At 43.2% G+C, this 23,506-nt stretch overlaps 1 protein-coding gene across 1 annotated transcript; it reads left to right on the plus strand.

Annotated features, from left to right (window-relative positions):
- On the plus strand, positions 1,520 to 16,538 carry LOC102180640 (intelectin-1a). Its single transcript, XM_018046540.1, is given in 6 exon segments — positions 1,520 to 1,558; positions 11,957 to 12,020; positions 13,463 to 13,496; positions 13,791 to 13,855; positions 15,705 to 15,952; positions 16,284 to 16,538. Coding segments are annotated over 6 exon segments (705 nt in total).

Consider the following 23,506-nt stretch of genomic DNA (forward strand, 5'->3'; position numbering starts at 1 on the left):
GAGTCTGGATAAACCTGCCAAGCAAGCTAGAATGCTAACAGGGGGGTTTGAATGGAAATGCTCCTTTCATGCCCAGGAGACTTATCAACTAGAGCCCTAAGTTGATTTTCTCCAGAGAAAGGTGGTCAGGGATAGCCCCCTGTTAATGTCAGAAGAGTTGGTGAAAGGCATAATATAGTATAGAGTAGACAGACAGATTTTGGTTTGGGGTAGATGCTCGAGCAGGTCCAGGGAGTCCCTTGAGTCCTGATCCGCCTTGCTTGTCAGGTCTCCTCCACATGACCTTGTCGTGGGTGGGATCTCCCGTGCTGGCTCCCAGCAATATAGATCTTTATAGCAACCGAACTTGCTTCTATCACCAGTCACATCCACAACTGGGTATTGTTTTTGTTTTGACTCCGTCTCTTCACTCTTTCTGGAGTTAGTTCTCCATTGATCTCCAGTAGCATATTGGGCACCTACCTGCCGGGAGCCAGCGTGAGATTTCCACCCATGACAAGGTCATGCGGCAGAGCTCTGATGGCAAGGCTAGTCAGACCTCAGGTTTTCCCCCTGGAATTTCCTGAGCATCCACCCCCCCAAAATAAGAATATGCCTGCTTTCCCACTCTTCTGATATTCTCTGGAAAAAATCAAATCAGGGCTTTAGTCTTCTGCATTTGAAAGGGATGTTTCAGCTCAAACCCCCTCTGATAACTTGCTAGTTTGCCTAACAACTTCCTCCAGACCTCTTACAGCTTGTGAATTGCTTACAGCCCCCCCGCCCAACCGTGAGAGGCACAAAGCTTAAAGCATCAGAGCCTTTTCTAAAAAGTTAAAAATCATATTGGTAGAGGGTTTTCACTGTTGACTCAATGACTGCTGCCAGGCCTCCATATTCTTTATCTTTTAGGCACCTGGGAGGATGTTAATCAATGTAAACAGGATATGGAAAAAGATATATAGTAGTTTTGATGTTAGCAACACTAGACTTTTGAGTTAATTACTTTTCTTTCTGTTATATATCACTGCACTCCTCTTGTGTCCTTGCTATGTAAGAATGTAACTTTATTTAGTGCTTTCTGAGAGTGGCACCAGACTTTGGGAAGATCAACACAAATAAGTCTTCTAGTTAGCAAACCCTTATCAGAAAAAAGGCTGTAAAATGTTAATTGGCCCTTTTTGGCCAGAAGATGATGTAAATCACCTAAGACTTATGTATGCAATTAGGTATGCAGAGAGAAAAGACTGGTTTTGATAAGAGTCTGGACTGCTAACGCTGCATAAATTTGTGTTACCCATTGATCTCCATGTTTTATCAGAAGTATAAAAGGCCCTCTGAACAATAGAGGATGGAGCCAGTTGCTGGACTGGTTTCCCCCATGTCTCCTCTTTACTCTAATTTCAGGCTGAATTCCCATCTGGAGCGGGGCGGCTCACCATGTATACTTACTTGTCCCAGCTTTTAAGATCCACGCGAGGGGGAGCCCAAGGTGGGGCACCCCCCCGATATTCAAGTGGGCACCAGTGGCCCAGCGTAGATGGTGCAAGCTACTTGTCTGGAACTTTTGGCCTTCCCCGTAAGCCAAGTTATTCAGCCTTCTTGCTCCACTTAATTTTCCTACTACACTATTTCTTCCTAATCTAATCTTATATTTCTATATTAATAAATAAATAAGTTCTCCTCGCCGACGCCATCCCTGCTTCAAATTCCCTGGATCCACTGGGGCTGGGCCCCGGCACCTACCGACCTGGGGGAGGTCCTCTTTCAGTATCCTATCATTTTGCCTTTTCATACTCTTCATGGGGTTCTCAAGGCAAGAATACTGAAGTGGTTTGCCAGTCCCTTCTCCAGTGGACCACATTCTGTCAGGAATGTTAGGACCGTGAATCAAGGCAAATTGGAAGTGGTCAAACAGGAGATGGCAAGAGTGAACATCGACATTCTAGGAATCAGTGAACTAAAGTGGACTGGAATGGGTGAATTTAACTTCGATAACCATTATATCCACTACTGTGGGCAGGAATCACTTAGAAGAAATGGAGTAGCCATCATGGTCAACAGAAGAGTCTGAAATGCAGTACTTGGATACAATCTCAAAAATGACAGAATGATCTCTGTTTGTTTCCAAGGCAAACCATTCAGTATCACAGTTATCCAAGTCTTTGCCACAACCAGTAACGCTGAAGAAGCTGAAGTTGAACGGTTTTATGAAGACCTACAAGACCTTTTAGAACTAACACCCAAAAAAGATGTCCTTTTCATTATAGGAGACTGGAATGCAAAAGTAGGAAGTCAAGAAACACCTGGAGTAACAGAAAAATTTGGCCTTGGAATGCAGAATGAAGCAGGGCAAAGGCTAATAGAGTTTTGCCAAGAAAATGCACTGGTCATAGCAAACACCCTCTTCCAACAACACAAGAGAAGACTCTACACATGGACATCACAAGATGGTCAACACCGAAATCAGATTGATTATATTCTTTGCAGCCAAAGATAGAGAAGCTCTATACAGTCAGCAAAAACAAGACTGGAAGCTGACTGTGGCTCAGATCATGAACTCCTTATTGCCAAATTCAGACTGAAACTGAAGAGAGTAGGGAAAACCGCTAGACCATTCAGGTATGACCTAAATCAAATCCCTTATGATTATACAGTGGAAGTGAGAAATAGATTTAAGGGCCTAGATCTGATAGATAGAGTGCCTGATGAACTCTGGACTGAGGTTCGTGACATTGTACAGGAGACAGGGATCAAGACCATCCCCATGGAAAAGAAATGCAAAAAAGCAAAATGACTGTCTGGGGAGGCCTTACAAATAGCTGTGAAAAGAAGAGAAGTGAAAAGCAAAGGAGAAAAGGAAAGATATAAGCATCTGAATGCAGAGTTCCAAAGAATAGCAAGAAGAGATAAGAAAGCCTTTTTCAGCGATCAATGCAAAGAAATAGAGGAAAACAACAGAATGGGAAAGACTAGAGATCTCTTCAAGAAAATTAGAGACACTGAGGGAACATTTTCATGCAAAGATGGGCTCGATAAAGGACAGAAATGGTATGGACCTAGCAGAAGCAGAAGATATTAAGAAGAGGTGGCAAGAATACACAGAAAAACTGTACAAAAAAGTACAGTTACACGACCCAGATAATCACGATGGTGTGATCACTCACCTAGAGCCAGACATCCTGGAATGTGAAGACAAGTGGGCCTTAGAAAGCATCACTATGAACAAAGCTAGTGGAGGTGATGGAATTCCAGTTGAGCTATTTTAAATCCTGAAAGATGATGCTGTGAAAGTGCTGCACTCAACATGGCAGCAAAATTGGAAAACTCAGCAGTGGCCACAGGGCTGGAAAAGGTCAGTTTTCATTCCAATCCCAAAGAAAGGCAATACCAAAGAATGCTCAAACTACCGCGCAATTGTACACATCTCACACACTAGTAAAGTCATACTCAAAATTCTCTTAGTCAGGCTTTCAATACGTGAACCGTGAACTTCCTGATGTTCAAGCTTGCTTTAGAAAAGACAGAGGAACCAGAGATCAAATTGCCTACATCCGCTGGATCATGGAAAAAGCAAGAGAGTTCCAGAAAAGCATCTATTTCTACTTTGTTGACTATGCCAAAGCCTTTGACTGTGTGGATCACAATAAACTGTGGAAAATTCTGAAAGAGATGGGAATACCAGACCACCTGACCTGCCTCTTGAGAAAACTATATGAATAGGTCAAGAAGCATTAGTTCGAACTGGACATGGAACAACAGACTGGTTACAAATAGGAAAAGTTGTATGTCAAGACTGTATATTGTCACCCTGATTATTTAACTTATATCAGAGTACATCATGAGAAACACTGGGCTGGAAGAAGCACAAGCTGGAATCAAGATTGCTGGGAGAAATATCAATAACCTCAGATATGCAGATGACACCAGCCTTACGGCAGAAAGTGAAGAGAAACTAAAAAGCCTCTTGATGAAAGTGAAAGAGGAGAGTGAAAAAGTTGGCTTAAAGCTCAACATTCAGAAAACAAAGATCATGGCATCTGGTCCCATCACTTCATGGAAATAGATGGGGAAGCAGTGGAAACAGTGTCAGCCTTTATTTTTGGAGGCTCCAAAATCACTGCAGATGGTGATTGCAGCCATGAAATTAAAAGAGCTCCAGGAGTTGGTGATGGACAGGGAGGCCTGGCGTGCTGCACTTAATGGGGTCACAAAGAATCGGACAGGACTGAGCGACTGAACTGAACTGAACCAAACTGATATATAGATCTTTTGTTTCTTTAGGTAGATATATTCCTAAGTATTTTATTCTTTTCGTTGCTATGGTGAATGGAATTGTTTCCTTAATTTCTCTTTCTGTTTTCTCATTGTTAGTGTATAGGAATGCAAGGGATTTCTGTGTGTTGATTTTATACCTGCAACTTTACTATATTCATTGATGAGCTCTAGTAATTTTCTGGTGGAGTTTTTAGGGTTTTCTATGTAGAGGATCATGTCATTTGCAAACAGTGAGAGATTGACTTCTTCTTTTCCAATTTGGAATCCTTTTATTTCTTTTTCTGCTCTGATTACTCTGGCCGGAACTTCCAACTATGTTGAATAGTAGTGGTGAGAGTGGGCACCCTTCTCTTGTTTCTGACTTTAGGAGAAATGCTTTCAATTTTTCACCATTGAGGATAATGTTTGCTGTGGGTTTGTCATATATAGCTTTTATTATGTTGAGGTATGTTCCTTCTATTCCTGCTTTCTGGAGAGTTTTTATCATAAATGGATGTTGAATTTTGTCAAAGGCTTTCTCTGCATCTATTGAGATAATCATATGGCTTTTATTTTTCAATTTGTTAATGTGGTGTATTACATTGATTTGTGGATATTGAAGAATCCTTGCATCCCTGGGATAAAGCCCACTTGATCATGATGTATGATCTTTTTAATATGCTGTTGGATTCTGATTGCTAGAATTTTGTTAAGGATTTTTGCATCTATGTTCATCAGTGATATTGGCCTATAGTTTTCTTTTTCTGTGGCATCCTTGTCAGGTTTTGGTATTAGGGTGATGGTGGCCTCATAGAATGAGTTTGGAAGTTTACCTTCCTCTGCAATTTTCTGGAAGAGTTTGAGTAGGAAATTAAGCTCTTCTCTAAATTTTGGTAGCATTGAGCTGTGAAGCTGTCTGGACCTGGGTTTTTGTTTGCTGGAAGATTTCTGATTACAGTTTCAATTTCCGTGCTTGTGATGGGTCTGTTAAGATTTTTTATTTCTTCCTAGTTCAGTTTTGGAAAGTTGTACTTTTCTGAGAATTTGTCCATTTCTTCCACGTTGTCCATTTTATTGGCATATAATTGCTGATAGTAATCTCTTATGATCCTTTGTATTTCTGTGTTGTCTGCTGTGATCTCTCCATTTTCATTTCTAATTTTATTGATTTGATTTTTCTCTCTTTGTTTCTTTATAAGTCTGGCTAATGGTTTGTCGATTTTATTTACCCTTTCAAAGAACCAGCTTTTTGCTTTGTTGATTTTTGCTATGGTCTCTTTTGTTTCTTTTGCATTTCTTTCTGCCCTAATTGTTAAGATTTCTTTCCTTCTGCTAACTCTGGGGTTCTCCATTTCTTCCTTTTCTAGTTGCTTTAGGTGTAGAGTTAGGTTATTTATTTGACTTTTTTCTTGTTTCTTGAAGTATGCCTGTATTGCTATGAACCTTCCTCTTAGCACTGCTTTTATAGTGTCCCACAGGTTTTGGGTTGTTGTGTATTCATTTTCATTTGTTTCTATGAATATTTTGATTTTTTAAAATTTCTTCTGTGATTTGTTGGTTATTCAGCAGCGTGTTGTTCAGCCTCCATATGTTGGAATTTTTAATAATTTTTCTCCTGTAATTGAGATCTAATCATTTGCATTGTGGTCAGAAAAGATGCTTGGAATGATTTCAATTTTTTTGAATTTACCAAGGCTCGATTTATGGCCCAGGATATGATCTATCCTGGAGAAGGTTTAGTGTGCACTTGAGAAAAAGGTGAACTTCATTGTTTTGGGGTGAAATGTCCTATAGATATTAATTAGGTTTTACTGGTCTAATGTATCATTTAAAGTTTGTGTTTCCTTGTTAATTTTCTGTTTAGTTGATCTGTTCATAGGTGTGAGTGGGGTATTAAAGTCTCCCACTATTATTGTGTTATTGTTAATTTCCGCTTTCATACATTTTAGCATTTGTCTTACATATTGCGGTGCTCCTATGTTGGGTGCATATGTATTTATAATTGGCATATCTTCTTGGATTGATCCTTTGATCATTATGTAGTGTCCTTCCTTGTCTCTTTTCACAACCTTTGTTTTAAAGTCTATTTTATCTGATATGAATATTGCTACTCCTACTTTCTTTTGGTCTCTATTTGCGTGGAATATCTTTTTCCAGCCCTTCACTTTCAGTCTGTATGTGTCCCTTGTTTCAAGGTGGGTCTTTTGTAGACAACATTTATAGGGGTCTTGTTTTTGTATCCATTCAGCCAGTCTTTGTCTTTTGGTTGGGGCATTCAACCCATTTACGTTTAAGGTAATTATTGATAAGTATGATCCCGTTGCCATTTACTTTATTGCTTTGAGTTTGAGTTTATACACACATTTTGTATTTCCTATCTAGAGAAGATCCTTTAGCATTTGTTGGAGAGCTGGTTTGGTGGTGCTGAATTCTCTCAGCTTTTGCTTGTCTGTAAAGCTTTTGATTTCTCCTCCATATTTGAATGAGATCCTTGCTGGGTACAGTAATCTGGGCTGTAGGTTATTTTCTTTCATTACTTTAAGTATGTCCTGCTATTCCCTTCTGGCCTGAAGAGTTTCTATTGAAAGATCTGCAGTTATCCTTATGGGAATCGCCTTGTGTGTTATTTGTTGTTTTTCCCATGCTGCTTTTAATATTTGTTCTTTGTGTTTGATCTTTGTTAATTTGATTAATATGTGTCTTGGGGTGTTTTGCCTTGGGTTTATCCTGTTTGGGACTCTCTGGGTTTCTTGGACTTGGGTGATTATTTCCTTCCCCATTTTAGGGAAGTTTTCAACTATTAACTCCTCAAGTATTTTCTCATGGTCTTCCCTTTTGTCTTTTTCTGGGACTCTTATGATTCGAATGTTGGGGCATTTAACATTGTCCTAGAGGTCTCTGAGATTGTCCTCATTTCTTTTAATTCATTTTTCTTTTTTCCTGTCTGCTTCATTTATTTCTACCATTCTATCTTCTACCTCACTAATCCTATCTTCTGCCTCTGTTATTCTACTATTTGTTCCCTCCAGAGTGTTTTTGATCTCATTTATTGCATTATTCATTATATATTGACTCTTTTTTATTTCTTCTAGGTCCTTGTTAAACCTTTCTTGCATCTTCTCAATCCTTGTCTCCAGGCTATTTATCTGTGATTCCATTTTGTGTTCAAGATTTTGGATCATTTTCACTATCATTATTCGGAATTCTTCCTCGGGTAGATTCCCTATCTCTTCCTCTTTTGTTTGGTATGGTGGGCATATCTCCTGTTCCTTTACCTGCTGGGTATTCCTCTGTCTCTTCATCTTGTTTATATTGCTGTGTTTGGGGTGGCCTTTCTGTATTCTGGCAGTTTGTGGAGTTCTCTTTATTGTGGAGTTTCCTCGCTGTGAGTGAGGTTGTACAGGTGGCTTGTGAAGGTTTCCTGGTTAGGGAAGCTTGTTTTGGTGTTCTGATGGGTGGAGCTGGATTTCTTCTCTCTGAAGTGCAATGAAGTGTCCAGTAATGAGTTATGAGATGTCAATGGGTTTGGAGTGACTTTGGGCCGCATTTATATTGAAGCTCAGGTTTATGTTCCTGAGTTGCTGGAGAATTTGTGTGGTGTGTCTTGCTCTGAAACTTGTTGGCCCTTGGGTGGTGTTTGGTTTCAGTGTAGGTATGGAGGTGTTTGATGAGCTCCTGTTGATTAGTGTTCCCTGGAGTCAGGAGTTCTCTGGTGTTCTCAGGATTTGGACTTAAGCCTCCTGCTTCTGGTTTTCAGTCTTATTTTTACAGTAGCCTCAAGACTTCTCCATCTATACAGCACCATTGATAAAATATCTAGGTTAAAGATGAAATGTTTCTCCACAGTGAGGCACACCCAGAGAGCTTCACAGAATTACATGGAGAAGAGAAGAGAGAGGAGTGAGATAGAGGTGACCAGGATGAGATGAGGTGCAATCAAAAGAGGAGAGAGCAAGCTAGCCAGTAATCACTTCCTAATGTGCACTCTACAGTCTGGACTGCTCAGAGATGTTCATGAAGTTATGCAGAGAAGAGAAGTGGAAGGAATGAGACAGAGGTGGCCAGGAGGATAAAGGGAATAATCAAAAGGAGAGAGATAGATCCAGCCAGTAATCGGTTCCCTAAATGTGGATCACAATAAACTGGAAAATTCTGAAAGAGATGGGAATACCAGACTACCTGACCTGCCTCTTGAGAAACCTATATGCAGGTCAGGAAGCAACAGTTAGAACTGGACATGGAACAACAGACTGGTTACAAATAGGAAAATGAATACATCAAGGCTGTATATTGTCACCCTCATGATTTAACTTATATGCAGAGTACATCATGAGAAACACTGGGCTAGGAGAAGCACAAGCTGGAATCAAGATTGCCGGGAGAAATATCAATAACCTCAGATATGCAGATGATACCAGCCTTGTGGCAGAAAATGAAGAACTTAAAAGCCTCTTGATGAAAGTGAAAGTGGAGAGGAAAAAGTTGGCTTAAAGCTCAACATTCAGAAAATGAAGATCATGGCATTTGGTCCCATCACTTCATGGGCTATAGATGGGGAAACAGTGGAAACACTGTCAGACTATTTTTTGGGGCTCCAAAATCACTGCAGATGGTGACTGTAGCCATGAAATTAAAAGACGCTTACTCCTTGGAAGAAAAGTTATGACCAACCTAGATAGCATATTCAAAAGCAGAGACATTACTTTGCCAACAAATGTCCATCTAATCAAGGCTATGGTTTTGCCTGTGGTCATGTATGGATGTGAGTTGAACTGTGAAGAAAGCTGAATGTCAAAGAATTGATGCTTTTGAACTGTGGTGTTGGAGAAGACTCTTGAGAGTCCCTTGGACTGCAAGGAGATCCAACCAGTCCATCCTAAAGGAGATCAACCCTGGGATTTCTTTGGAGGGAATGATGCTAAAGCTGAAACTCCAATATTTTGGCTACCTCATGCGAAGAGTTGACTCATTGGAAAAGACTCTGATGCTGCGAGGCATTGAGGGCACAAGAAGGGGATGACAGAGGATGAGATTGCTAGATGGCATCGCTGACTCGATGGACGTGAGTCTGAGTGAATTCTGGGAGTTGGTGATGGAGAGGGAGGCCTGGTGTGCTGTGATTCATGGGGTCGCAAAGAGTTGGACACGACTGAGTGACTGAACTGAACTGAACTGAAGTCGTCTCCACTGTCCGGAACACACAAAGAGATTCATAGAGTTGGGTAGAGAAGAGAAGGCTAGGGAGGAGACAGAGGCGACCTGGTGGAGAAAAAGGAGAGTCCAAAGAGGGAGAGAGCAGTCAAGCCAGTAATCTCACTCCCAAGTAAAAATGGGTACTGAAGATTGGGTTCTTAAAGGTACAAAATTGGTAACAAATACCAAGAAGCAAAGAATAAATATCTAGAGTAGAGGTTGGATTTTCAAAAATACAATATTAAAGAAAAAAATCAAAGTCAGAAAAATTAAAATATATATATGAAGTTTTTTTTTTAAAATAGGGTCTCTCCTTTTTTTTTTTGCAAAGTAATAGTAGGTTATAAAAATGAAAATTAAAGGAGTAATAGAGGACTTAAAATAAAAATTTTTTCTTTAAATTAAAGAATGATAGTAAAAATAGTAAAAATATATCTAGGATTTTCTCTGGTGTTGTTGCGGGCAGTGTGGGGTCAGTTCATTTTCGGATAGTTCCTTGATCTGGCTTATATTTCTTAAGATTTATAGGCCCCTTCCTATGTAGTCAGTACTAACGACAGGGTTTTAATCTATTGCCCCTGTCACTTCCAGGGAGGTTCCCTCTGTTTTAGCTTCTTCTATTTGCTGGTCTCTTCAGTGTCTAATTTCTGCCCTGATACAAGGGGGCGGTGGTGGACACTTTTTTAGGCTCCCTTTTCAGTCGTGCTTGGGATGCTGCAAACCAATATCACTGGCACGTGTTCGCAGTGTCTCCGCCACACTGGGTTTGCGCCCACTCACGGAGTGTGTGCTTTCCCTGTCTACATTGCGTAGGCTCTGCCAGGAACTGTCTGAGGCCGGCCCTGGGCTGCATGCACCTCCCAGGTCTAAGCCGCTCAGGTTCAGGTACTGGGGTACTTCTCAGAGGCGCAGACTCGGTTGGGCCTGCTTGTGTGCCCTTCCCAGATCCGAGCAGCTCAGATGACCAGGTGTTTGGCGAGCGTGGTTGCTGCCACTTATTGTCCCTCCCCCCCACCCCACCCCCCGTCGGTGCTGCTCGGGTTTCCGGGTGTACAACCGGCGCACCTTCTCAGGCGGATGTTGACCGCCTAGAACCCCAAGAAGTCTTGGTTAGCAACGAAGCCTGCTTGCAGTTTGGTAGATAATGCCTCTCTGGGGCCGCGATTGCCCCCTTCCAGCTCTGGCTGCCCTCGCCTGCCTGTCACTGGAAGGGGATGGGCTGGCCTGCAGTCGGCTAGCTCTGCTCAGTCGTTTGTGCTGTGAGTGGGCCTGATGGTGTCTTAAGTTAGGGCTTTTCGTGTAGCTCTAGTCAATCCTTTGTTCTGTGAGTGGGCCTGATGGTGTCTTAAGTTAGGGCTTTTCGCGTGGTAGATATCCCACAGTCCGGTGTGCTAGCCCAAGTTAGTTCGCTCAGATTGCCCTTGGGGCATTCAGGCCCGGTCCTTACTCTAAGCAATGCAGCCTGTGTCCCCCTGCCCAGCCCCCGCTTGCTAGTGGCAGGTGCAGGCGTCTGCGTTGCTTCTCCGCTGGGGGAGTTACCGTTGGGCACATAATCTGTGGGTTTTAATTTTTTATTTGTTTTTCCTCCCGGTATGTTGCCCTCTGTGGTTCCAAGGCTCGCCACAGATTCGGCACTGAGAGTGTTTCCTGGTGTTTGGAAACTTCTCTCCTTTTTGACTCCCTTCTCGGGACAGAGCTCCATCCCTACCTCTTTTGTCTCTCTTTTTATCTTTTATATTTTTTCCTACCTCCTTTTGAAGACAATGGGCTGCTTTTCTGGGTGCCTGATATTCTCTGCCGGCATTCAGAAGTTGTTTTGTGGAATTTACTCAGCGTTCAAATGTTCTTTTGATGGATTTGTGGCAGAGAAAGTGGTCTCCCTGTCCTATTTTCTGCCACCTTAGGACCGCCCCCCAATGTTTAATTTTAAATAATATTTTTATGTTTGTATTTTGCCAGAAAGAGAGACATAAGCAAAAAATCAAATCATCACCACTCTTATTAATCTTGTCCTCATGTATTTTCATTTGGAAGATACACAGGTCCATGAAATCCCCAGATCTGAACACTGTGCTAAGAAGTGACCTTTAACATGTCTCTTTGAGAGCCTGTGGAGCTTCTACAGAGAAAGCTCCCAGTGTCCACCTGGAGGTACAGTGCTCAGCTCCTGGCCCCAGTGTGGAGAGAAAGAGGGGGTCTCTGTGCTAGAAGCAAGTGCTGCTGAGACTCAGACAAGGTCTGTGAATGCAGGAGTCTGGATTCCAGCTCAAAGACAAGTAGAGAACAAGGGGTCCTTAGTCTCTGAGTCTTTATAGGACGATAGGAATTGGGCATAGACAGAGAAAAATGATGATCAGGAAGGTAACTTGCATCTTGTCTTCCTTAGAGTGTGTGTGTGTGTTAGTCATTTAATCGTGTCTGACTCTTTGCCACCCTATGGACTGTAGCCTGCCCATGCTCCTCTGTCCATGGGATTCTCCAGGCAAGAATATGGAGTGGATTGCCATTCTCTTCTCCACTTCCTTAGATCACAGAGATCCAGCCCAGGTTCCTGCTATTTCTCATATTGGCCACTAGAGGGTGCGGTGCAGGACATTGTCTCCTGGAGCAACCCTTCCTCCAGCCTCCTCTAAGTGTCAGTAACAGAACTGGGCTGGGTGGCCCCAGGGTCCTGGTGTCTCTGAGGCAGAGGGGATGTCTTTGAGCTGCAGAGAGGCTACTTCATGCTGCAGACTTGAGATGTCTGTAGGCTGAGGTCTGATTTGTGGTGTCTGGTGAGATCTAACCTGGGTGTTGGTTGAGGCATGTCCTGGGTCCCAGCTGTGTGCCTCTATGTGACCCTCAGAGTGGCCTTCAGAGGCCTGTGTTAAGAACCTTGTCCCCTCCCAATCTCTCCCCACTTCAGTGGGCTTGGTCTTGCAATTTTCAGAGGAAGTTGAATGGTCTGTTTTTGTGCCCAGGACTCCTGTCTTCCCAGTTTTCCTCCCCACAACAAGCATAATAATGGCATTAAGAAATTTGTCTTCCTCTTCATTGTCATTTATGCATTTTTAGAAAGAAGCAAAACATGTTCCTAAATATCATCTCATTTGATCTTCACCAAATCACTCTTCACTAGCTTCATTTTAGTTATGAGCAAACAGGCTCAGATATATTAGGTATAATCACGAGGACTCTCAACTCTAAGTGTTGAGCTACTTATAATTGAATACCTCTGACCTCAAAAGCTTGGAATGATCTTCTCAAGTGACTCAGTGGTAAAGAACTGTCTGTCAATGCAGGAGACATGGGTTCGATCCCTGATCCAGGAAGATCCTACATGCCTCGGAGCAACTAAGCCCGTGTGCCACAGCTACTGAGCCTGTGCTATGGAGCCCGGGAGCTGTAAGTGCTGAGTCCATGTGCTGCAATTACTGAAGCCCGTGTGCCCTAGAGCCCATGCTCCACAACAAGAGAGGCCTTCACAGTGAGAAGCCCGAGTGCTGCGACTAGAGAGTAGCCCCCGCTCGCAGCTGCTAGAGAAACACCCAAGCAGCGATGAAGACCAGCACAGCCCTCTCTTCGTCAGAGAAAAGAACAGAAGCAAAAAAACTCCGAATGTTTTGTCCTCCCATTCTTTCAGAATTGTCTGCAGTTTCTTTAGAATTTAGGCTAGCATGGAAAGTTCTTCATCTAATACCTCTATTAGCCTGTTGGCCTGCTCTCGCCACTTCCTACCTTATACCTCCTGTTTCAGCTGCATCAAACTACTGACACTTCCTGACAGGCGGACTATGCTGTATCATTTCTTTCCATGCCTGAGGGCATGCTACACTTCTTGCTTTGCATTCTCTTTTCTTTCTGCTGTAAAGTCATGCCCATTCTCTCACGATTAGCTAAGGTGTCACTAGGACCAGGAGGCCTTCGCTTAGTGACCACTGACATCCTTTCCCCAGACAATCCCCTGGCCCCAGGCTGGCCAGTCCAGTCTCATCTCAGATTCTCTCATTTTTTCTCCTCAGCTTGTCTCTCTTTTTAAATTTATTCCTCTCAACATATATTTCTGTGGACGTAAACTCTTGGGGGAATGTATGATTTCTTTGAAAGCCCAGTGCCCAGGGCAGTGCCCAGAAGAAGCATGAGGTCATGTGGAGGGAGGGATGCAATAAGCCTGTGGTGGGTGCTGGGCCAGTGGGATGCTGGACACTGCAGGGCCTTATATCCCAGGCAGTGAGGCTTTGCTCCAGTGGAGGAATGGGTTTGGTGTGGGAGCAATGAGAGCCCAGGCTTTGTGTCAAACCAGTAGTAAGAATAAAACTCTGTGTATTATCTAGTTGTGGTCAATACTTTGGTTATGACATGGAAAGAGAAATGGACCTGTCATTTTTCTCTCCATCTCTACCCAGAAGCTACAAGAAAATCAGAGTGAGGTGCTGCAGTGCGTGTGGTAGGTGATGGAGTGTTGACACTGAGCCCAGAAGAACAGTAAGGTCTATGTCCACTGAGAGTTTTTCTTTTTTAATTTTGCCTATTTATTTATTTTTGATCTTTGTTGCTGAGTGAGGGCTTTCTCTAGTTGCAGTGAGTGGGGGCTACTCTCTAGTTGTGGAGCACCAGTTTCCCGTCGCAGTGGCTCCTCCTGTTGTGAAGCGTGAGCTCTAGGGCATGGGGGCTTCAGCAGTTGTGGCACATGGTTTTAGTTGCCCCATGGCATGTAAAATCTTCCTGAACCAGGGACTGAACTGGTGTCCCCTGCATTGGTAGGCAGATTCTTAACCACTGGATCACCAGGGAAGTCCCATTAGGAGATTTTTTAAAATCGTGATAAAGTTTAGATAGCTTAAAAATCGCTATTTTATCACTTTAAGTAGCATCTACACAGTGTTGTGCAGCTATCATCACGATTTTCCATGCTTTTTCATCACCTCAGACAGAAACTCTGTACTCATCCACAATAACTTCATATTCCTCTCCTCCCCCAGTCCCTGGTAAATTCTGTTCTACTTTATGTCTCGATGACTTTTCTAAGTACCTCATATATATGGAATAATGGAGTATTTGGAGAAGGAAATGGCAACCCACTTCAGTATTCTTGCCTGGAGAATTCCATGGACAGAAGAGTCTGGCAGGCTATATAGTCCACGGGGTCACAAAGAATTGGACACGACTGAGTGACTAATACTTGCTTTTAATGTCTCATTTTACTTCATGTTTTCAAGGCTTATCCATGTAGCAGTGTCAGAACCTCATTCCTTTTAAAAAATAGTTTATTTATTTGCTTTTGATTGCGCTGGGTCTCTGTTGCTGCGCAGATTTTATCTAGCTGTGGCAAGTGGGCCTGCTCTTCACTGCGGTGGCTTCTTTCATTGTGGAGCACATGCTCTGGGTGTCTGGGCTTCAGTAGTTGTGGTACATGGGCCTAGTTGCTCTGTGCTATGCGGAATCTTGATGCTTTTGAACTGTGGTGTTGGAGAAGACTCTTGAGGGTCCCTTGAACAGCAAGGAGATCAAACCAGTCAATCCCAAAGAAAATCATTGGAAAGATTGATACTGAAGCTGAAGCTCCAATACTTTGGCCACCTGATGCAAAGAGTTGACTCACTGGAAAAGACCCTGATGCTGGGAAAGATTGAAGGCAGGAAGAGAAGGGGGGAAACAGAGGATGACATGGTTGGATGGCATCATCAGCTCAATGGACCTGAGTCTGAGCAAACTCCGGGAGACAGCGAAGGACAGGAAAGCCTGGTGTGCTGCAGTCCATGGGGTCACAAAGAATCGGACAGAACTTAGTGACTGAACAACAACATAGGGAATCTTCCCAGACCAGGGATTGAACCTGTGTCCCCTATATTGGCAGGGGGATTCTTATCCACTGTATGACCAGGGAAGTCCTCCTTCCTATGCATTGTATGTATACACCACAGCTTGTTTATCCACTCATCTGTTGGTGGGTTCTTGTTGTGAATAATGCTGCAGTGAACACTGTTGTATAAGCACGTCAGTTGCTGTTTTCAATTGCCTTGGGTCTATATCTAGGAGTGGAATTGCTGGGTTTCCATATTTAAGTTGTTGAGGAATATCACTGGAAGTTTTGATAGCTCTATGCTCTGCCTCAGTCATGGGGCATGGTCTTTTGAACTCAAGGAAACTCTTGTGCCAGTAGGGACACTCAGTGATAAGACTCAGTAGAGGAACCTTTTGGCCATGTTTCTGGTTTGCTGGATCATTTGGTTGTGGGCCTGAGATGGACCCTGTGCTCTCAGACAGGGGGATCTCTGGGCTCATTCCCTCTGCAGATGGCTTGTATCACCTCCACACTGAGAATGGTGTTATCTACCAGACCTTCTGTGATATGACCTCTGGGGGTGGTGGCTGGACCCTGGTGGCCAGCGTCTATGAGAACAATATGCGTGGGAAATGCACATTGGGCAATCGCTGGTCCAGTCAGCAGGGCAACAGGGTTGACTACGCAGAGGGTGACAGAAACTAGGCCAACTACAACACGTTTGGGTCTGCAGAAGCAGCCACCAGCGATGACTACGAGGTGGGTGGACTGAGTTTCCAGGTAGAGAGGATGGGGAGCAGGGTGTGGCTGGAACAGAGCGTGTGGAAGGGAGGGTGGGAGATGGGGATGTGGAGGTGGGGCTGGAGAAGAAGAAAGACAGAAGTCCATGTCTTGGATCACAGCTTCCTCCCACCAAGGCTGTTTGGGTGGTGCAGTCTCCTTGTCTGCTAGAGGAGGGTGGGTATCCATCACTGCTGCCACCTGCTCCCCTGGAGCCCTGAGCTCTCAGCTCAAGTGAGGGCTGTGTGTGTGGGTCTTTGGCTGGTGGCACCTCCCAGGTCAGTAAGGCTGAGTGTGTGTCCCTCTGCAGAACCCCGGCTACTACGACATCCAGGCCCAGGACCTGGGCATCTGGCACGTGCCCAACAAATTCCCCCTGCAGCACTGGAGGAACAGCTCCCTGCTGAGGTACCACACCAACATGGGCTTCTTCCGGAGACTGGGGCATAATCTGTTTGGTTCTCTCAGGTACATGGGGCTGCTGGCTGGGGGTGATTTCCTGAGTGTAGAGACTGAGGAAGTGACTAAGGCTGGGCATGTGGTCCTATGGTCCATGTTCCCCTGACCTAGATTCTCTGATGGCTCCTGTCCTGCTTCTCTCTGAAATTCTGAGCCAGACAAGGGAAGAGACCTGCGAGAGAGAAGCATTCAGTGGAGGCTGGGGGTTGGGGAGAGAGAGAGCATGCTGAGGACGAGTAAGAGCATATATGGTGCCCTAGGCTGTTGGGAATGCAGAGCTGCTAAGCGACTGAATCCAGGAAAATGGAAAGATCTTACTTTGACTGGTCTTGAAATGGTATCAGTTACTGAGCAAGCACTGTTTCCCCTTTTCCCTCAAAGAATGGCAGAATGTATCAGAGAATGAAAGCTAGGGTCTCATGTAATGACTTACTGGTACCTCGTAAAAACTCCCTGTGAAATGTGGGAGGAAATGTACTGACCACAGCCTGGCAATACCTGTGGTCTGATTTTGTGATGCCCAGAAAGCTGCATCTTTTTACTTACCCCTTGGCGATTGCGAGTCATTTTGCCCTTCTGAACTCATAATAGAAAAGGCATAAAATTCAGTTATGTTAGGTAACATTTATTTTACTACAGCCTGATTCTCCTCTATGGGTATATGTGTATTGTCTCATTTAATCTACTCTTGACCTCTGAGCTTTTACCAGATCCATTTTATAGATGAGGAAGCTGAAGCACTGTGAGGTTCAGGAACCTCATCCCACATCCCAGGGTATACATGGGAGAGTCGTGGTTTGGAATGAAGAAATTTGGCTCCAGAATCCTTATTCCTCACCTTCAGCTCCTTGGTAACTTGTTAAGACCAGCCTGGAGTCATGTGCACAGAGCAGAATAACCAGCCCAATGGAGAGACAGGTTTATTTCTATTGTAATGAGTGATAGTTAATTTCAGTGAACCAGAAGTAGGCAGCATAATATCCTTCTTGGGGGCTGAGCCTTTGATATAATATGCAAAGCAGTCATAATTTATTGTTGAGAATCTGAAGCTTTAAAGGGGAACAAGAAAAGTGCGGACAGGGTCAGAGTGAGTAAACCTGCTAACATGGTCACGGCGCCTTCATGGTCACTTCTCCTTCATGTTTGGAGGTATTCTTCCTGTACAAGTGAGTTTCTCCTTTCAAGCTTCTGGCAGACCAGGGGCCTTCTCTGAGGACTGGTTCTTGGTCTCAGGGTGGGAAACAGTCAAAGTCTGAGGCCAGATGCACCACCATTGTCCACGGAGCGAATTGTTCCAAATCAGGCTGGAGTACTGGGCACAGAATCTCTAAGGTGACCTAAACAGGCTGTTTCTAGCACATTTCTTAATACTGTTTTCTGCCTCTTGTTTTCACAGGAATTCACTATGGATTTGTCTAGTGCATGTATTTAGTAATGAGAGAGTAGTTAGAGCCTTGTGTGCTGGAGGCAGAGTCGCCAGGTGTAATGTGGATCATGTGAATCCTTGAGGGCCTCACTGGGTGTTTCGGGGTGTCTGTGTGTGTGTGAGTATGGTATGACCATGGTGTGAATGTGTGTGGGAATGTGATTTCCTTTACTCCTTGCTGGGTCTCCGGGGCCAGGGCTATAGGATCCTCTGTCCAGGCACTGACATCGTGTACCTTTGAGGACTGAACTGGAAGGGTTGGAGCTTCAGAAGCACGACTGTTTTTGCTCAACCTTGGGATAAGCTGCTCAGTTGCGTGAGTTGGGTGAGGCTTGTGTGCAGGAGCATCCTGTGGAAAACTTTTGGAGCTGAGATTGCTTGAGAAACACAGAATGTTGTCATATTTGATCCGAGGTTTAGCTTTTCAGAGCAAAACTTGACCTCTTCGTTCCTGACCAGTGTCTGCACAGATTCTCACTGGGTTGGGGGCTTATTGGAAGAATCCTGGACAGCCCTGGCCTCACTCAGGCCACCCTCCTCCCGACCGTGTGCTCTCTCTCTGGTTGTCAGTCACAATGTGCCCTGATGCCAAGAGCAGGTGGGCTCGGCTCTCACCTGTGGCAGCCTTCGCATCTGCCCAGGCCAGACATCACTCAACTCCTGTTTTTCCTAGTCGCTGTGGGATGTCTCATGGCCAGAGGCAGGATGAGCAGGGAGCCCTTGGGCTGCTCAGGGTCTGAGTTGTCAAGAGTAAGTGAGTTTACTTAGGACCCATCCCTCCACAAGTGTACAGTCTGAGACAAGTGTCCTTAGCTGCTGGCATGTGATGCTGAGATCCTGTCTCTTCTTCCTCCTCAGCTTGTCTCTCTCCCAGGCAAGATGAGGCAGCTCACCTGTCAGGGGGAAACTCAGGTCTGATGGGACAGTGATGCACGTGTGGCATCCCCCATGAAGGATATTATGCTGCCAACTTCTGGTTCACTGAAATAAACTATTACCCATTAAAATAGAAATAAACCGGTCTCTCCATTGGGCTGGTTATTCTGCTCTGTGCACATGACTCCAGGCTGGTCTTAACAAGTCACCAAGGGGCTGAAGTTGGGGAATAAAGAGTCTGGAGCCAAATTCATGTGCATTCCTCCTCCCTGTGACAGCCTGGTCCCCATAGCTCCTTCCAACCATGGTCCAAAGCAGATGTGAAATTGTGTGCACATGTACCTCCATGCGCTTTAAACAAGCATGCAAGGAGCAGCTACACTCTGCTGGTATGGGAGACACAAAGATTGCACGTGCTTTGTTCAGTGTCTGGCAGGACAGACTGTCACACAAAAACAGAAGGATAATATGAAGGATCTTAGGTATAACCGAAATATTACTGAGGGGCTGCATGACACCTAATTCTGCTGGAGTATAAGGGCTGGTGACCACAGCACTTCTGAGCTGAGTGCTGAGAGATGTATATGAGTTTATAGGGCAAAAGCTTCACAATGCTGAATTTGGCAATGATTTCTTGGATATAATACTAAAGGAACAGGCAAAAAAAAGAAGTAGACAAATTGCACTTCATGAAAATTAAAAAAAATTATATAAGACTGTTAACAGAGCAAAAAAAGTCAGAATGGGAAAAATATTTGCAAATCTTATATTTGACATGAGATTAATGTCCAATATACAGAGAACTCCTAAATAACAGCAACAACAATAACAAACTCAATTCAAAGATTGGCATAAGACTTGAACAGACATTTCTCTAAAGAAGATATAAAAATCTGATTAAGCACAAGAAAAAATGTCCTACACAACTAATCACTAGGAAAATGCTAATCAAAACTATAATGAGATATCACCTCATATCTTTAGGATGATCTTTATTAAAAAAGAAGAAAATAATAAATGATGAAAAAAACGTGGAGAAATTGAACCCTTATGCACCGTTGGTGAGGATGTTAAATGGTATGGACCCTATGACCATAAGTTGCAGCGATTGCGCTCGCCAAACTCCTGTGCTACTCGGACCTGGGAAGGACACAAAATGCAGGCCAACCAAATCTGCACCTCTGAGGGCTTCCTGAGCGCTGAGCCTGAGAGGCTTAGACCGGGGAGGTGCATGCAGCCTAGGGCCAGCCTCAGACGGTTCCCCGGCGGAGCTATGTAGAGCCTGAGCGGTGTGTACCGCGAGCAGGGGCAAGCCCAGCCTGGATGAGATACTGCAAGCACACGCCAGTAGTATTTGTTTGCAGCATCCCTCCCTCCCTAAAGCGCGACTGAACAGTGAGCCTAAAAAAAAAAAAGTGTCCACCACCACCCTCCCTGTGTCAAGATGGAAATCAGACACTGAAGAGACCAGCAAACAGAGGAAGTTAAACAGAGGGAACCGCCTTGGAAGTGACCCCACACAGCCCACAACACCAGAGAAAGGGCCAGATATACCTTTACTACTTTTATGATCACCTTTTTTTTTTTTTTTGAATTGATGTGGTTGCGTGATTGTTTCTTCTTCTTCTTTTAACTTTCTTAAATTTTTAAGTTCTCTATTTCTCTAATTATTATTTTTATAACCTATTATTACTCAAAAAAAAAAAACCCCTATTTTTAAAGCAAACGCTGTATATAGTCTTTTTGTGGTTGTTGTTGTTGTTTAATAATCCTTGTGGCTTTTTGTTTGTTTGTTTTTTATTTTTCTTCTTCTTCTTTTCTTTAATATTGTATTTTTGAAAATCCAATCTCTACTCCAGATTTTTAATCCTTGCTTTTTGGTATTTGTTGTCAATTTTGTACATTTAAAAACCCAATCTTCAGTACCCAATTTTACCTGAGAGCGCGATTACTGCCTGACCACTCTCTCCTCCTTTGGACTCTCCTTTTTCTCCACCAGGTGGCCTCTGTCTCCTCCCTCCCCCTTCTCTTCTCTACCCAACCCTGTGAATCACTGTGTGTTCCAGACAGTGGAGAACACTCAGGGAACTGGTTACTGGCCAGATCTGTCTCTCTCCTTTTCATTTCCCTCTTTTATCCTCCTGGCCACCTCTGTTTACTTCCTCTCTCTCCTCTTCCCTGTATAACTCTGTGAATACCTCTGAGCAGTCTAGATGTGGAGTGCACATAAGGAAGTGATTACTGGCTAGCTTGCTCTCTCCTCTTTTGATACCACCTCATCTCATTCCAGTCACCTCTAACTACCCCCTCCCTCTTCTCTTCTCCGTGTAACTCAGTGAACCTCTATGGGTGACCCTCAATGTGGAGAAACCTTTCATCTTTAACCTAGATGTTTTATCATTGGTGCTGTATAGATGGAGAAGTCTTGAGGCTATTGTAAAAATAAAACTGAAAACCAGAAACAGGAGGCTTTAGTCCAAATCCTCAGAACACCAGAGAACTCCTGAATCCAGTGAACATTATTCGATAGGAACTCATCAAACACCTCCATACCTACACTGAAACCAAGCACCACCCAAGGGCCAACAAGTTGACGTCTCATAACCCATTACTGGACACTTCATAGCACTCCAGAGAGAAGAAATCGAGCTCCACCCACGAGAACTCCAACACAAGCCTCCCTAACCAAGAAACCTTGACAAGCCACTGATACAACCCCACCCACAGTGAGGAAGCTCCGTAATAAAGAGAACTCCACAAATTCCCAGAATATAGAAAGGGCACCCTAAACGCAGCAATATAACCAAGATGAAGAGACAGAGGAATACCCAGCAGGTAAAGGAACAGGATAAATGCCCACCAAACCAAACAAAAGAGGAAGAGATAGGGAATCTACCCGAGGAAGAATTCCAAATATTGATAGTGAAAATGATCAAAAATCTTGAAATCAGAATGGAATCACAGATAAATAGCCTGGAGACAAGGATTGAGAAGATGCAAGAAAGGTTTAACAAGGACCTAGAAGAAATAAAAAAGAGTCAATATATAATGAATAATGCAATAAATGTGATCAGAAACACTCTGGAGGCAATAAATAGAATAATGGAGGCAGAAGATAGGATTAGTGAAATAGAAAATAATGGTAGAAATAAATGAATCAGAGAGGAACAAAAGAAAAACGAATTAAAAGAAATGAGGACAACCTCAAGAGACCTCCAGGACAATATGAAATGCTCCAACATTCGAATTATAGGAGTCCCAGAAGAAGAAGACAAAAAGAAAGATCATGAGAAAATACTTGAGGAGTTAATAGTTGAAAACTTCCCTAAAATGGGGAAGGAAATAATCACCCAAGTCCAAGAAACCCAGAGAGTCCCAAACAGGATAAACCCAAGGCGAAACACCCCAAGACATATATTATCAAATTAACAAAGATCAAACACAAAGAACAAATATTAAAAGCAGCAAGGGAAAAACAACAAATAACACACAAGGCGAGTCCCATAAGGATAACAGCTGATCTTTCAATAGAAACTCTTCAGGCCAGGAGAGAATGGCAGGACATACTTAGAGTGATGAAAGAAAATAACCTACAGCCCAGATTACTGTACCCAGCAAGGATTTCATTCAAATATGGAGGAGAAATCAAAAGCTTTACAGACAAGCAAAAGCTGAGAGAATTCAGCACCACCAAACCAGCTCTCCAGCAAATGCTAAAGGATATTCTTTAGACAGGAAACGCAAAAAGGGCATATAAACCCGAATCCAAAACAATGAAGTAAATGGCAATGGGATCATACTTATCAATAATTACCTTAAATGTAAATGGGTTGAATGCCCCAACCAAAGGACAAAGACTGGCTGAATGGATACAAAAACAAGATCCCTATATATGCTGCCTACAAGAGACCCACCTCAAAACAAGGGACACATACAGACTGAAAGTGAAGGGCTGGAAAAAGATATTCCATGCAAATGGAGACCAAAAGGAAGCAGGAGTAGCAATACTCATACCAGTTAAAATAGACTTTAAAACAAAGGCTGTGAAAAGAGACAAAGAAGGCCACTATATAATGATCAAAGGATCAATCCAAGAAGAAGATATAACAATTATAAATATATATGCACCCAACATAGGAGCACCACAATATGTAAGACAAATGCTAACAAGCATGAAAGGGGAAATCAACAATAACACAATAATAGTGGGAGACTTTAATACCCCACTCACACCTATGGACAGATCAACTAAACAGAAAATTAACAAAGAAACGCAAACTTTAAATGATACAATAGACCAGTTAGACCTAATTGATATCTATAGGACATTTCACCCCAAAACAATGAAGTTCACCTTTTTCTCAAGTGCTCACGGAACCTTTTCCAGGATAGATCACATCTGGGCCATAAACCTAACCTTGAAAATTTCAAAAAAATCAAAATCATCCCAAGCATCTTTTCTGACCATAATGCATTAAGATTAGATCTCAATTACAGGAAAAAAACTATTAAAAATTCCAACATATGGAGGCTGAACAACACGCTTCTGAATAACCAACAAATCACAGAAGAAATCAAAAAAGAAATAAAAATATGCATAGAAACAAATGAAAATGAAAACACAACAACCCAAAACCTGTGGGACACTATAAAAGCAGTGCTAAGAGGAAGGTTCATAGCAATACAGGCATACTTCAAGAAACAAGAAAAAAGTCAAATAAATAACCTAACTCTACACCTAAAGCAACTAGAAAAGGAAGAATTGGAGAACC

This window comes from Capra hircus, chromosome 3, assembly GCF_001704415.2.
Source record: "Capra hircus breed San Clemente chromosome 3, ASM170441v1, whole genome shotgun sequence".
NCBI classification, from domain to species: Eukaryota; Metazoa; Chordata; class Mammalia; order Artiodactyla; family Bovidae; genus Capra; species Capra hircus.